Consider the following 16,053-nt stretch of genomic DNA (forward strand, 5'->3'; position numbering starts at 1 on the left):
TCCTTCTTCTACTGACAGCTAATGCTTTGGAAAAAAGACAATTTATAGTATGCGCACGGACTTTCACTTAGCTGGAATGTTAGATTGACTCAAGGACCCGGTTTCTCCCCTGTGACTTGTTGATTCAGTAAAATGCCATAGTCTCTTTGAAGAATGCAGCTTCCCAGGTTTGCGGCTGTGAAATCGGGAACCCAGGAGTCCTCGCTGTCGAAGGGGAAGAAAGCGTCCCTGGGGGTCCATCACTTCGTTCAGAGTCCTAGAATCCTGTAACTCTAGAATCAGCGTGTTGGATCCAGAAACGTCTTAGAGACCATCTGATCCCACCCGTTGGCCTTTCAGACGTGCCTGTTTGAACCGTTGTGTTACTTGCAGCTGCGTGTGCTTGACTGTGCTTATTCTTATGAAATTCCCCGGAGGGAGGTGTTCCAGCCGCGCGTGGCGTGCTAAGGAGCCCAGACCGGAAGTGCTGGGAGAGGCCCCGGCGGGTGGTGTGAGCACGAGGACAGCGCAGGGACAGTGCCGCAGGGTGGGCAGATGGCCCAGGCAGAGATGTGGGCGCGAAGGCCAGGGCTCCCCGGGGGTCAGCAGGCAGCGAGAGCAGGTTGGAAAGGGCACAGGGGAGAGGGCCCTGAGCGCCAGGATCAAGAGTTTGCCCTGATCTTACTTAATCAAGGGCCTCTGATGAACTTGATGAACTTGGAGGCAGTTTCAGGCCCTCGTCTCCATTGCTCCTGCTGCTGCCCTGGCCTGGGCCCTCCTGGTTTCTCACCTGGGAGCTTCTGATAACCTCCTGACTCCTCTCCCTGCTGCTATTCTTGTCCCTTCCCAGCCCTACTCCACACAGGCTCCCTACCCAGGGGCTTTCTAAGATGCAAATCTAATTGTGCTCCTTCATCTTTTAAGGTCCTTCCATGACGCCCTGTGGCCTACAGGCCAAGGTCCTGGCTTATGTAGCTCTGTGGGGTTGGGCCTCACCATCCGCAGCCTCACCCCGCGCTGTGACTCTGCCCTCAGCAGGCCTCCTAGGTTCCTGAGCCACTCTGCTCTTGAGTCGCAGCCTTTGCCCAGGCTTCCTTCTTCCTACTCACTTTCTGCCTGGCGAACTCCTATTCACCCTTCAACACCTCCTGTAAATTTCTGTTAGAAGCTTTCCCTGACCTTCCTGAGGCTACCCCTGTGCCTTGAATGCATTTCTGTTGTGAAGTTTGCATTACGTTGCAGTGAGGCACTTCCAGAACCCTGGCAGTTGCCGTTTTTGAGTGCTGGTTGTGCGGCGGGCACTGGGCTGAGCCCCATGCATGCGTTATCTTGTGTTGTCCTCACAGGGACATGTGAGGCACACTCCAGCGTGGCCCCACGCACAGATGAGGAAGCTCACACCCAGAGAGGCAGTGTGGCTGGCCCAAGCCATGCAGCGGGGGGGACAGCAGAGCTGGGATTTGAGCTCACATCTGTCCGGCTCTATTTCTGCGTCTTCCCTCTGCTGTTTCCTAGATCCTGCGGTGTCCCCCGCACCCCTGTTGTAAGTCCTCAGGACGTGCTGGGCGTGTGAGGGGCTGATCAGAGGGGTGACATAGCAGGGTGGCCATGGGGAGATGGAGGGAGCTGGAGTGAGAGGGGGCTGGCCTGACTCTGGGGTTGAGGTGATGGGAGACTACGAGCCCAGCCCCTCATAGCTCTGGGTTTGCTTTCCACCCTCTGTTCCAAGTGGCAGCTTCTGGCCACCTGGGGACTGGCCTGTGGGACTCCAGGCGGAGCCAGCAGCACAGTGACAAATGCCATAGCAACTTGCCTACTCTCTGGGGCCTACAGGGGAGGGAGGAACTGAGAGAGCACAGCCCCATACTGAGACTTCTGAGCTGGATCCTAGAGGGGTGGCTCCCCGTGGGCCTGGGTGACTTCTGCCTTCCCGTGAGGGACCCCTGCCTACGAGGTCTGATCCCTGCAGGGGAAATGCCACTTCCACCTCCGTCCTGGATGAATGGCTGGCTCTGGCCTCCCAGGAGACCGTTGGCTCCATCCAGATACAAACGCAGTCCCCTTCCCACCCCCCCGGCCAGAGAGGAAGGAAGAGGGAGCTCAAGAGGAGGAGGCGTAGGGTTGCCAAGCCAGGTAGGAGCAGAGACAGCTGGGACAAAGCCCTCATTGTACCACGGCCACACGCAGCTCCAGGGCACACTGGGCGTCTTGCCTGCCTAGGCCTAGACTCCCACCCGGCCTTTCCAGGCTCAGACACTTAGCGGCCCTCATCCGAGCCTGGACATGCGAGGCTCGTCCTCAGATCCAAGCCCTGCCTCTACTGGGGAGTCTTCCTGAAGGCACAGTCGCCTCTGTGCATCCTGTCGAAAGCCAGGGGGAGGGCGTGATGCTGGGAAGGCGCCACTGAAGCCAGGCTGGGTGGGGTCCGAAACCGAGGGCTGTCGGACCTGCAGCCGCATGACCTTGGCCGAAATGCGATAGCAAATCCTGACCGCCTTGAAGGATCGCTCTTTGAAGAAGTGGACCAGGGGTCACAAAAGCACCCAGTATGGTCACCTGGCCACAAAGGGTTTATAGTCTGTGTGCTCAGGGGCAGGTGGCTGTCAGCCCCGGATAGCCTTCCTGACAAGTGTGGGGGCACTGTTGTCGCCCCAGCCCCTGTCCCGTGGCTCCTCCTCTAGGTGCGGGCCCTGCAGTTCCCAGAGGCCCTGCCTGGGGGATCGGGGCGTGATGGGTGGGACATGTTGCCAAGCAGGGGCTAGCAGCTCAGGTGACTGGCGTGGTGTCAGAGGCTCCTGCGCCAGCATCCGACACCTCTGCACAGACAATACTGGCTGTGTCCAGGCCCTCCGGGGGAACAGGCTGCCTCTGTGTCACAGCCAGGAAACGGGCCACCTGAGTAGTGCCTTTGTCTGCTCAGGAGGCAGCCTGCCACTGGCCAGAATGACCAGGCCCCCCCACCCCAGGAGGCCCTGACGTGGGAAGGGCGGTGCCCTTGGCCGGGGACTCCAGGGTTTGAGGTCCAGCCCCCCACCATCAAGAGGGTGTGACTTGGGCAAGTGCCTTCGGTCCTGGACTCCTCATCTGTAAGGGACTAATCACAGCACTTCCTCATAGGGTTGTTGAGAGGAGTCCATGGCGTGATGTACGTAACGTGCTTGGCCTGGGGCCTGACGGCCAGCGGGGCTTGGTGGACGCTTGTTTCCCAGCATGGGGGAAGGTGCAAGGTGCTGTGTCCTCAGCCAAGTCTCCAGTGGCCCAGGCTACCGTCCGTAGTCCCTGCTCTGACGTGGAAGAAGAGAAGGGGGGTCTCTGGAGCACTAGCCTGTAGGCTGCAGAGAGCCCAGGCGCCCCCACCTCTGACTCCAGGAGCCGTTCTCCCAGCAGCTGCTGATGCCTGCCCTTGGAGCCCAAGCCCCTTCCCAGGAGAGGAGCCTAGTGACTCCTTGGCAGGACCCAGAGGGCCTGAGTCTCCTACCCACTTGTCAAGAGGGCCATGGATGGGTCTCTGCAGACACGGTCCCTTCCCACTGGGCACAGCCCAGCGAGATGCCCTGTGGGAGGGCTCCTGCCCCTGCCACCCCAGCCCTCATCTGCTGTTCCCAGTGCCTGGTGCATGCCACAGTCAGCATGCGCTTTCGCGTAGATGGGTGCGGGCCGCGTGTGTGCAGTGCGTGTGCGGGAGGGCCCGGCTGCATGGCCTGCACTGTGGGTAGGTCCCCTGAGCACGTCCCCTGAGGCCTGTGCAGCACGTCTTGGAATGTCAGGGCTGCGGTGCCTTTTTGTGACTGTGTGTGTCCATGTGTCTTTCTCCACGTGTGCTGGTATGTTGGTCTGTCTTGTCTCCCCTGTAGACGGGAAGCCCGAGCCACGTGCCAACGGGCACTCTGGGAAGGTGACGTCAAGACTAGCCCAGCATATTTGGGGTTCCTGGTCCTGCTCCAGGAGTCCTCCGACCTGCTGCCCCCACCGAGGAGGGAGGATTGACCAGCGCAGGGGTGGGGTCCGAGTGTCAGGGGGCCGGGGGCCTGGCTCATAGCATAGAGGACACAGCGCTGTGCCGGCAGTCGGAGGCCCTGCCATGATGCCCGTGTGACCTTGGGCAAGGCCTTTGGTCTCTGTGGGGCACAGCCACGCATCTGGAGGACACGGGGTTGGACTGTTGATCCCTGGCTGCCCCAAGGCTCTGCCAACAATTTTAAGTCGGGTGGCAGGAGCCAGCTGTGGCCAGAGCCTGGGTGTCCTGCTGAAGGGTGAGAGGAGACGCCATGCCAGGCAGCGGCCCCAGCGAGAGGATGACGTGGCCCGGCCCGGCCCTCCCCACGGCACCCCCAACGCGCCCTCTCTCCTCAGCCCCCGGGACACCACCCATCCCGCCCCTCACCCGGACCCGCAGCCTCATGGCCATGTCCCTGTCGGGCAGTAGACGGGCCTCTGCTGGATCCCGCAGGTGAGTTTCCCCCTTGCCCAGAACCTTGGCCTCAGAGGATGGGGGAGGGGCAGTGTCCGCTCCACCAATGGCTTGCAGTATGACTTTGGATAAGTCATTTCCCTAGTTTTCCTGTCTTTAAAATGGACTTGCTCGAACTGGCCTCCTCCTAGAGCTGTTTAAGGGCTCCAATGACGCAGTGGATATAAAGTTCTCTGACAACGTGAACCGCTGGGTTCCTGCTGACATCAGCTTTGTGTGATGGTCACCATTGCCGGGGGGCGGCAGGGTGGGTGTCACGGAGTCTTCCACTTGGCTCGCCAGGCCTCCCTTCGTTTCCACCCCCGTGTGCTCCTCCTCCTGTCACTACTCCTGCCTGCCCCATTCTTCTCCCCCTGGGACTCAGCCCCTGCAGGGACCTCCTCCCCTGGGCTCTGAGGACCCTGGAAGTTGAGGCCCCTTTAAGGGCAGATGGGGCCCCAGCCTTGGCCTCCGCCCTGCCCAGCCTCCATTCTTGTCTTGGGGATCCAGGAGGACCGGCCTCCTTCTGATTTTCCATCTTGATTTGCACTGTCTGTTCTGTGACCCCTGTCTGTGCATCCCCATTTCCCCTCTGCTTCTCTCTCGGCGGTGACCCCGAAGTCGGGGCCCTCTGGGCCGCAGCGGCCTGGCAGTGTTCGCCCACTGTCCGCAGCTGCCCACCGGCCAGAACGAGCACCTACCTCTTCTTCCCGCCTCCAGGCGCACCTCTCCACCCGTGAGCGTGCGGGATGCCTACGGCACCTCTTCTCTCAGCAGCAGCAGCAACTCGGGCTCCTGCAAGGGCAGTGACAGCAGCCCCACCCCCAGGTAACTGGGGCCCCTCAGGCCTGGCCTGGCCTGGCCCAGCCCCGCTGGGAGCCTGGGAGCCCTGGGGGAGGGGAAGAGTGGGTGTGCTAACCGTCCCCAACAGTCATTGGCTTACAACCTTAAGCAAGTCACTTCCTGTCTGTAAGGCGGGTATGATACTGCCCAGCTGCACCGCACATAAAGACCATGTATTGGACAAACTGGGCGTGACGCTTTCAGAACGAGGAGCCTGAGGCAGGCAGCTCTCTGAAGCGTCAGAAGCCCCGTCTCCTGCCTCCCTGCCCCACTGTGCTGGGTGTAGAGCTCTGGTCCTTGGTGTCACCAGTGGCTCCTACACCTCCAGGGTGATGTCCAGGAAGGACAGAGGTAGAGAGCCCAGAGCCCCTGCCCCCCGCCCCCAGGGGCTCATGTTTTCTGACAAGGGACGGGTGTGCACCTTGCTGGCTGGAACTGGGCGATGTGGCCGACAGGCAGCAGGACCAGGAGGAGGGAGAGTTAGTGTTCTCCCTGGTCCGAGGTGGGAGGGCAGCGCGCAGCTTCTGCCCTCTTCCCTTCCCCGGGGGCCACTCTACGGGTGGGAGGTGGAATGGGGTTGGAAAGCAAAGCGTGTGACCAAGGCTACGCTGTGCTCCCAGGAAAGGCGAACAGAGACTCTCAAAGCAGGACTGGGTCGGGGAGGCAGGGGAGGGGAGCGGAGCCTCAATGACCAGGACGTTAGAGCCGTAATGGCGCCAGAGTCCTGCTTCCCCAGTTCTGAAATGCTGGCGGAGGCACAAGGACGCGGGCTTGGGATTTGGTCACCTCCCACCTGCGTTCCATGACATGTGAAATGGCGATGACCACCCGGAGGCTTCAGTGGATTGCTGTCTCTCGGTGGCCCGTAGCTGGTACCTGCCGTCCTCAGGACTCTGGTCCTACTTGGGAGTCGTGGGCCAGAGGACGCGGCCTGCAGCCCCCGGGGCCAGACACCCCCGGGCAGGCTCGTCTTGCCCATTCTAGTGGAGAGGGTGTCGTCTGTGTGAAGCAGTGCCCAGCTCATGCTGAGGCAACAGTTCTCAGGGTTTTCCATCATGGCATGACTGGTGGGTGACACACAGGATGGGTGACACACGCATGCAGGCCCGACCTCCAGCACTCTGTCTGCAACCACGCTCCAAACCACGAGGCGTGAGTAAGATGGATGCGTGCACTCACGTTTTAAAAAGTCCATGATTGGCAACTTTAACACTCTGGTTTCAGGGGCAGATTTTTATGGTGTAGGTCATAACTGCAGCCCCTGGGGACAGTCCCTACCCCGGGACTGACAGCTGCCTCAGTGGAAGGGTCTTCTTGCTCTGACGAGAGCTGCCACTGCCGGGGGAACAGGGAGCCAGGCATTCCAAGTCTTGAGTCGCTGAGAGACAGGAATTGTAGTTAATTTTTCTTCTTCTCTCTATATAAATTTTTCCCACAAAGATAGAGCTAGTGACTAAAAATGTTTAATGTTGTGTTGGGGGAAAATACTCATGAGGGCGAGTGAAACAGTTAAAATAGCTACTTCCTCTCTGAGCCTCACCGCTCACTTGCTTAACTAATCCTGGTCCCTCCACCCCGGCGTGGGGGGAAGACCTCTCTCTCTCACCACAGGGCTGTGCCCCTCCGACAAAGCCCTTGCAGGGCCCGAGGATGCGCACAGGGCTGGCGTGGGGGGCTTTGGGCCCTCTGGGGTCCACAGTGCTTGCTGGCTGGCTTCTCTTTTGGAAAGAGGTTTCTTAGAGCCCCCCCGCCCCGAGGGGTACCCCCTGAGCTCCCAGCCCACGCCATCCCTCTGCCCTTGGACACCCAGAAAACAGGAGCGCACGTGATTTGGCCAGAGGTAAACGTAAGGGCCACTCGTTGAGTGTGGAAAAGAAAATCGTTTCTTTCTCCCCACCTCGGTCGCCACTTTAACAGTTTATAGTGGACGAGTATGTTTTCCTTAGTAAACATTAGGCAGCCTCTGCCAAGCTTTTAAAACTGCCGCCAGCTGCAGCCGATGGCCTTCACCAGGGCCTGTCTTTTCCAGGCCCATGATATGTCATTGCCCCCCCTACACCTGGGAGGCCCCACCCCCTGAAAAGCAGAGTTGGGTGGCAACACGTCTCCTGCCAAGCTGTGTGACAACACGACCGGGCTTTGAGGCCAAGATGCAAGGGGGGTTCCTCTGGACAGAACAGCCAGAGGTGGGGAGTCAAGGAGGTCGGGCCATGGTCCGCTGGGGGAGTTGGGGTGCCCTCCTTCGCTGGGTGCAAGTCTCAGCCTCGCTCCTGCGCCACATCGGTGGGACCAGGGTGTGCTCATTGCGCATGCGTCTGCGCCGCCTCGAGCTGGGGAGCGCGGGGCCTCTGGAGCAGTGCCGCCACCTCGGGCTCAGAGTGCAGCGTGTCAGCGCTCAGAGCCAGCAGCATCCACACGTGTGTTCACATGTGTGTTCAAAAAGGGGCACACACATTTGTATGGGCTCACATGTGGGCTGGTGCCTGTGAGGCAGCAGAGAGAGGGTGGGATGCACATGCACACACAGGTGTGTATATTCACGTATGTGGGTGTGCAGGCACAAGCAGACTGGGAATCCGCGTACTCAGATGTGCACTCAAGTGAATGTGTGTGCGCAGATTAGGAGGAGGGAGGGTCCGTCCCAGCCTGGCCTCCAGCCCCAAACTCGTTCTCCGGGCTGGGAGGCTGGACGGATGGTGATGGTGCCAGGCTTGTGCGTGTGACCTCCAGCACGCCTCCCCCACCCCAATGAGAGGAGCTGGGACTCCCTGCCCTGAGGTTGTGGTCTTCACCCAGAAGAGCTTCGATAAAGCCCACCTTCCAGAAAAGGGCTGGGTGCTCTCCTGTGCCCACGGGCCGGTTGGGGAGGCTGACCTAGGACCCTCTGGTGGCGGTGGGACCAGGATGGCGAGGCTGGCCTCCTGCTGCTGCTCTTTTCTCCGTCCCTCCTGGTGACAAGCGTCCCCTTGCAGGCGCTCCTTGAAGTACACGCTGTGCAGCGACAACCATGGCATCAAGCCGCCCACCCCCGAGCAGTACCTGACCCCCCTGCAGCAGAAGGAGGTCTGCATCCGGCACCTGAAGGCCCGGCTGAAGGACACACAGGACCGGCTCCAGGACCGGTGAGCAGTGGCCAGGGCCAGCCCTCGGCAGCCCTGGGGCCACGCTCCGTGCTGGGAGGAGCCAGGGCTCTGGGGCGCCTCTGGGAGGAAGGGGTGGCTGGAGCCCATGTCCACAGCCCCTGCCTGTCCCCGACCTCCCTGCAGCTGTTCTCCTTGACTAGGCAGCTGCTTGGGGCCAGGGCAGGAGCAGTGCCCCCTGTGAGGGCTTGTCAGACTTCCCCCAGGCCTGTCCTGGCTTTGCCCTGGCAGCCCTGTTGGCCCCTTCTTCTTCCTGGCTCCTCCCCATGTGGGGAGGTGGGGCACAGGGCTGTCTCCCTGGTTTCCCTTCTCTCTGGGGGAGAAACAACCCATTAGGCTTCCTGGTCACCAGGGGACTCTCAACCCACCCACTTGGGCCCCAGAAGCCTTCCCCCTCATCTGCTTATAGATGGTGCACAGTCGGGAGAAACTTTGTGCTGAGCTCCCGCCTGGCCCAAGGGTCTCCCAGGACACCCCCCCATCAGGCCCATCTGTAAGTGTGTTCTGTAGACCTGAGGGCCAAGGCTTCCCCTCCCAGCCTGTCCCTTGCAGGCTGGCGGCTTCGTCCACATGATGGCCCCTGCTCTCCTCAGCACCTTGACTCTCTTCTCCAGACTGTGTGGATTCTAATGTGCAGCTGAGCGAGAGCAGGCGAGGGCACCATACGAGGCACCGCAGGCTAGGGCAGGCCACCCCGACCGCGTGTCCCGTGGTCTTTCCTTTTTTCTATACGACTTTATCAAGATGTAATTTGCATCCCACACCACGCGATTATTTTTACTGTATACACAGAACTCTGCACCCGTCACCTGTATCTGATTCCAGAACATTTTGTCATCCCAAAAAGAAACCCCACTCCCAGTGGCAACCATGCCCCTCTTCTCGGCAGTCACCCCAGTCCCTGGTAGCCGTGAATCTCGCTGTCCCTAGAGCTTTGTCTGTCCTGGACATTGCAGATGAATGGAGGCGTCCAGCCTGCATGGCCGCATCTTCCTTGACCAGAGCACAGCCGGTCCAGTTTGGGTTTGCTGCGGTTTGACCTGTGGGGGTGACAGGTGGCCTTCTGTGCACTTCCCTGCCTGGAGAGCCGGGACTGCTACTTTTCTTTCCCTGGCCTTCTCGGTGGTGCCCTGGGTCTGCTCGGATGCCGCACTAATGTCCTCAGGAAGGAGACGGCGCATCTCACAGCTTCCCTTCTAGGCCTGGCCTTGCGGCCCAGAGCCGCCGTCCGCTGTGTGGTTAGGCAGGATGCCACGTGACAACGGGCCTACACCTCAATCCCTGGCTGCTTCCCTGCCTGCCGCCCTGGCACGAACCTGCAGCAGTTTCTCACCTGCTTTCCGGTCACGTTCCACGCACTCTCCACACACTCAGTTGGCGCTGGCCGTTCCAGCGGCAGCCTACCTTCTCCTGGGAAACTTTCACACTCTGTGCTTTCGGAGGCTGTGTCCCCACTTTCCGCAATGGCCTTTCTTGCTTCCTTGACAAACTTATCCTTTAGGATGCAGTTCGGAAGTAATATCCTAGGCAAGGCTGGGTGGCCATAGCTCCCAGGGGTCTTGCTGGCTCCAAGGAGAAGGGGCAGGGCCTGCAGAGCTGAGCATGCGCAGGCCCTTCGTCCAGGCTCACTCTTCCTTCCTGGGCTCAGTGTCAGTGAGGAGGGTCAGCCTGCAGAGAGCCCCCACCCTGAGACAGGAGGGAAGGGCAAGTACCCCCATACCTGTTGGCATGGCTGTTGTTGCCGCTCTGAGCACTTTTGCTGCCATTGCCGAGTTGAGTCCTGTGAGTGGTCTGTCCCCTTCCGGGTGGTGTGGTCGATGACCTTGGTGGCCGCTGCACCTCCGTAGCCCAGGCCCTTCAGCAGACTGCGGTGTGAGGTTCCTGAACTGAATTCCCGATCCCACACTGGAAATACACGGTGCTCAATCTGGACCACCACTCCGACAGGCTCTCCTGACCCCAAAGGAGCGTTGGGCCCTTGGTGGGTTTCATGCACAAGGGTGGGGGGAGCGCCTGCACACGCTGCCTCACTGGGAGGTGTGCCCAGTGGGGCCGCCCGGGCCGGGATTTCCAGTCTCCCTTCTCACCGCCGTCAGCCCACCTGGTTTTACCTCTGGACTTGATGGCTTCCTTGCCTAACTTGCCCCCCTGCCTTGTACCCCCCCAGATCATCCGTGGCTCGGGGACTTGAAAGGCCTTTGCGTTTCTGGACAGGAGGAGTCTGCTGTCTGTCTGTCCACTTTGCCTGGCACTGGCCTCTGTTGTCAGAAGTAGCTGTGCGCCTTCCTCACACTGTTTTGTTTTGTTGGGCTTTGGGGTTTGTTTTGCTTTGCTTTCCTCTTTACAGTGGATATAAAAAAGAAATAAGTGCCTACCTGGATGAAAGAGCACGGCCCTGTCTTCGCCATTCTCCTCTGATGCATCCGATTCTCCTCTCTCCACGTGGGGGACGGTGGCAACTGCTCTCAGGAAAACCCGAGTCCTCACTGCCCCCTCCCTGGGGCCTCTGGCCAAGTATCCTGCATTTAAAATTCCCACAGCCGAGCCGGCTTTAATAAGAGGCCACGTCCCTTTCTAAAGAGCAGAGCTTTTAGGTTTATTCTGTTGTTTGATGGTAAGATTTTTAAGGGTGTATTTGGCTTTTATAGTAGTAGCATTTTTAACGTGAGGGTCTTTATTGTCTAGTCTCTTCTGCAGGTAATAGATTTAAATATGGACAGTCAGCGGCATTTCGAACTCTGGGGTGGGAGTGCCTGGTGTCTCTTACCGCCATTTCTTCTCCCCCGCACCCAGGAGGAGGCTTCTCCCGTCATCGTCACCACCTGACCCCCCCCCTCCCATGTCCCCTCACTGCCCCCGGGGGAATAAAGACAAGAAGGAAGGGGGCGTGGCGTAGTTCCTTCTGTTTTTAGCTCTCTGTGGCAACAACACAGGCCCTCAGAGCTTGGTGCCCGACCCTCCGTGCCCGTCCTCGGTGGTGGTGCCAGGCGAGGCAGTGAGCCTGTGTGTCCCGTCTGCCCACAGGGACACGGAGATCGACGACCTGAAGACGCAGCTGTCACGCATGCAGGAGGACTGGATCGAGGAGGAGTGCCACCGTGTGGAAGCGCAGCTGGCCTTGAAGGAGGCCCGCAAGGAGATCAAGCAGCTCAGGCAGGTCATCGACACTGTCAAGAACAACCTGATTGACAAGGACAAGGGGCTGCAGAAGTACTTCGTGGACATCAACATCCAGAACAAGAAGCTGGAGACGCTGCTGCACAGCATGGAGGTGGCCCAGAACGGCATGGCCAAGGAGGACGGCCCCGGGGAGTCCGCCGGCGGCTCTCCTGCCCGCTCCCTCACCCGCAGCTCCACCTACACCAAGCTCAGTGACCCGGCCGTCTGTGGGGACCAGCCCCCTGGGGACCACCCTGGCTCCTACACTGAGGATGGGCCTGACAGTGGCTTCGTGGCAAACGATGACACAATGAGCCGGACGGATGTGCTGGAGGCCAGCAGCCTGCTGTCGTCGGGGGTGGACTGCGGCCCCGAGGAGGCCTCCCCAAACAGCTCCTTCGGCCTGGCTCCCCGGTTCCCCGCCGGCAGTGCCTACTCGAAGCTGCTCTGCAGCACGGAGGCCGGCGTGCAGGCCAGCTGCATGCAGGAGCGCGCCATCCAGACTGACCTTGTGCAGTACCAGCCTGACCCAGACGCCATCCTGGAGAAGGTGGCCATGGCCCAGGTCTTCGGGGCAGGTCCCCAGTCAGGGGACAGGTGTCTGCAGCCGGAACCCCCTCCCCCAGGGCCCAGAGACCCCAGTTCGGCAGTGGTGGTGACAGTAGGCGATGAGCTTGAGGTCCCAGAGCCCGTCACTCGTGGGCCGACCCCGCACCGGCCTGACGCCAACCCTAACCCCAACTCCCGCCTGTCAGTGAGTGTGGCGTGCCCCGTGGAAGAAGAGGAGGAGGCGGCTTCCGCCGAAAAGGAGCCCAAGAGCTACTGGAGCCGGCACTACATTGTGGATCTGCTGGCCGTGGTGGTGCCGGCCGTGCCCACGGTGGCTTGGCTCTGCCGCTCCCAGCGGCGCCAGGGCCAGCCCATTTACAACATCAGCTCCCTGCTGCGGGGCTGCTGCACCGTGGCCTTGCACTCCATCCGCAGAATCAGCTGCCGCTCGCTCGCCCCCAGCGCGGCGGGCGGGGGCAGCTCCCAGCTCTGAGGAGGCCAGCCCAGCCAGTGGCTCGGTGGCCTGACCGCTGATTGTAGGGGTGCCGTCCTCCCTCTCACACATTCCCGTAGAGCATCGTCGTATTTATTTAGTTTTTGATTTGGAAGTGGTTCTTTCAGGATGTTAGCGGTGCTGGGAGTCAGGGCGTTGGCGGAGGTCATCCCGCAGCTTGGACAGGAGAGAAGGAAAGAGAGACCCAGAGCAGGGAGGCACACGGTGGGACAGAGTGCAGAGGGGGACTGGTGTAGTCCTCAGCCCAGCCCCTTGCACTTGGCCCCTCACAAGGGCGGCCCGTGCTCAGGAAGCCTCTGGCGTATTGATCTGGGGAGGCGGGGCCGCGGCTGCCCCACCTCTCCCCCTCCACGTCCTGCTCAGTCCGCTGATCACCCCGCGCCACCCCTTGCCCTCAGCCCGGCTTCGGGGGTGGTGTTATCCCCTCGAAGAGGCAGCTGTGACCCAAAGTACAGGCACCTGACCCAGGACTCCGGGCAGGGTCTGGAACTGCCAGTCCTGGGCTGGAGCCCCGCCCTCCTCAGTCTGCCCCGGCTCCTCATGTGGAAAGCCAGTGATGGGCAATGGCAGAGGGCAGTGTGGGCTCTGTGTCTGTCTGTCTGTCTGTATGTCTGTCCCAGACCTTCCCCATGATCCATTTTACCCCTGGCGTTCCAGAGTGTGTGTGATGACTCTTCTCGTGAACGCTAAGCCAGGCAGGCTCTGCGCTAGGTAGGAAGGCTCCCCTCCAGAGAGTTGGCCAGCCAGTGCAGGAGAGGAGGCGGGGTTTGCAGCTCAGGGCTCAGTCCTCCCTCCTGGCCTGTGGAGACGGGACTCTTCCGCCTGGGAGGCGGGGCTGGGCTCAGTGGTCCTCAGCTGGTGCAAAAAGCCAGAGGCCACGACGGCCCCTGGAGCTCATCCTGACTTTCTCTGGGGCCTCAGGCCCAACTTCTGCTTTGCACTATATTCACTTTGGGTTTGGTTCCCGTGCATCCCCAGATCTCCTGCAAGGTGGCTGCTTACTTTTTAGGGTGAGGGTTCCTGACCTTAGACTTACCTGCCTCAGGGGGCGTTTCTGGCAGGATGAATGGCGAGATGGGTCCAGGCCAAAGCAGGTGCCCTGAGACCTGTCCCTGGGTGGGGTGGGGCTTGGCTGGTGGGAGCCCTGAAGCCTCCTGCTCCCAGTAGGCCTGGGATGGTTCACTGTCCTCCCTCCTTCCCCGGGACCCCATCTGGGCCCCCAGCAAAGCTGCCGACATTTTACTACCATTATTACAAAGCAAACCCAATCGTTGCTCCCTGCAGGGTTTCCACCCATCTGGTTGTCCCATCCACTCTTCAGAGTCAGGCCCCACATTTAGGGGGGTTGGTGGGACCCCGTGTCCTACTCACCGCTCGGGCCTTGGGGCCACTCTGGTTCTCTGCCAAGGTTGCTTGCCCACCCCTGCTGCTCCCGCAGCCACTTCCTGACTCGTGGGCTCTGCCCGTCCTTCCTGTGCCCCCCACTCCAGGCAGGGCACCTGCATGCACCGGGAGTGGGCGCCCACCCAGCCATGGGGGCAGCAGCCCCACTGCCATGCGCTTTGTGCCTCCGAAGCTCCCCGGCCGGGGCTTCAGACCAGCCATCCTCTGTGGAGCGCCCCCGCCCCAGCTGAACGAAACCCAACTCCTGGGGCCTGGCCAGGGCTGCCCCGAGGGCACTGGGATCGGGGTGGAGGGGCGTGGAGGGGCAGCGGGCAAACCCAATCCAAAGCCAAGCTGGGACTGGCCGCGGCACCAGCATCCTGTGCCGTGTGCTCATGGAGCTGAGTAGTGTCTTCTTAGAAGTAGTCAAAGCTTTGCTGAGAAAATAAATGTATGACTCTACTTGACAACATAAAATCTGTTTTTCACCGCCGGCATTCACTGGAGCTGCACAGCCCCTCTGCTCCCATCCGTGTCTTGCTGTTTGTGGCCTTCCTGTTGTGTCCTGTGTTTTGGTGGATGTGGTCGGGGCTGGGGCCACAGTCCACGCTGTCCCAGCTACTGGAGAAGCCACTGGCGAAAGTCTGACCAGGGCTTGGACCCCAGGCCTCCTGGAGATGTGAGTGGGGCCAGCCACCACCCTGTAAGCCTGCTCCCACCGGAGACCTGCCTGTCTGGACCCTTGCCCACCACACTGAGGGTCCTCTCTTTGGGGGAGAGGGAGGTCTGGTGGGGCCTTCAACAGGCTTTTCTCCTTTGTGTTCGTGGAGGAAGCAGCTTACTGGCCAGCCCTGGGGCAGACCCTGGGACCCTGGCGGTCAGTGGCCCTGAGGGTTCCCGTGTGTGTGCGTGTGTGTGCTCAGCGTCCGCATCTATGCAAAACGTGCAGCTCTAGGCGGCAGAGAGGCGGCGGCCTGTCCCCAACTGTGCAGGGCACAGAATGTGGGGCCGGAGGGCAAGGCCGGGGCCGGGCTGTGGAGTGCTCATCCTCCAGATGCCTGCTTAATACCTCCTCCTGTCGGCCTGTGACCCTCCCCTCCTGCCCTCGGCTCCTGGAGCAGAAATCTCTGGGGCCTCCACTACCCTAGCCTCGACCAGAGCCGATGAGATCCTAAGGGACAGTGTTTCCAGGATCCACTTTCTGGAACTGCTGGTCCCTTGGAGCCCAGTGGCCGGAAGTGGCTTTTTAATCATGACGTCCAGGCCAGAGCCGCCCCGTCGCCATTTCTCTGGTCTGGGCTCAGGGGGGCGTCCAAGTCGAGACTGGGACTCTGCACACAGAGCTGGCCTCAAGCGGAGTTCACTAACACCTTAGCTATTCACTGTACACCCTTCCCAATCCCCATGTGCGCAGGGGGGTCTGACGGCACCGTGGGGATGGGTGAGCAAGTGGCCAGGTTCTGGGGCAAAGGTCTACTGCGGGGCCTCTGCCCAGTGACCTCACGATCCCCTCTGTGACCCAGGGGCACAGTGCAAATGCGCCCCAGCGCACTCTTACATTCCGCCATCCCCTTGGCAGAATTCGGGGGATCGGGAAGGGGGGAGGGATGGAGGGGTAGTCACTTTTGTCTCCTTTGTCCTTCTGTTCGCACAGAGCCGTCCCTGCAGCAGACAGCTCTGAATTAAAGCATGAAAACACATGGGATCCTCGGCCTGCTTTCTTTATGTGGTCGTTCTCCTGAGGGGGCAGGGTGGTGAAGCAGGCTCACGCTGTCCCCACCTGCACGGGAGGCAGAACGTGCACCTGGGAGACACCGAGCAGCGGAGATCTTTTCCCAGGTCAAGGGACCGGGAGAGCCGCATGCTGGTTCAGCTCTGCCGAGCAGCTGCGGGGGCAGTGGGCCACCCCTCCTCTCGGGCACCCCTGAAGTCGTTCTCATGCCCGTTCTGCACGTGCAGAAGCCGTCTGCAGCCAGGGAGCTGGGGTGCTCCAGAGCCGGGGACTCCCTGCAGAGCCCCACACTGGCCCCCCACTC

At 60.9% G+C, this 16,053-nt stretch overlaps 1 protein-coding gene across 3 annotated transcripts in view; it reads left to right on the forward strand.

Moving 5' to 3' along the window:
• Window positions 1–15,716, forward strand: part of SNPH (syntaphilin) — a 39,905-nt gene extending 24,189 nt beyond the window's left edge. The window contains exons 3-7 of one of the 3 annotated variants that reach the window (XM_037044271.1): window positions 3,097–3,124; window positions 3,834–4,429; window positions 5,150–5,257; window positions 8,245–8,394; window positions 11,437–15,716. In XM_037044271.1, coding sequence (XP_036900166.1) covers window positions 4,248–4,429; window positions 5,150–5,257; window positions 8,245–8,394; window positions 11,437–12,613 — 1,617 coding nt within the window. In that variant the 5' untranslated portion in view covers window positions 3,097–3,124; window positions 3,834–4,247 and the 3' untranslated portion in view covers window positions 12,614–15,716. The remainder of the gene's footprint in view (window positions 1–3,096; window positions 3,125–3,833; window positions 4,430–5,149; window positions 5,258–8,244; window positions 8,395–11,436) is intronic. The other 2 variants (XM_037044272.1, XM_037044274.1) reach the window with 2 other exon arrangements.
• Window positions 15,717–16,053: the final 337 nt, after the last annotated feature.

Source organism: Sturnira hondurensis, unplaced genomic scaffold (genome assembly GCF_014824575.4).
Source record: "Sturnira hondurensis isolate 20B ecotype Veracruz unplaced genomic scaffold, ASM1482457v3 Scaffold0004136, whole genome shotgun sequence".
NCBI lineage: Eukaryota > Metazoa > Chordata > Mammalia > Chiroptera > Phyllostomidae > Sturnira > Sturnira hondurensis.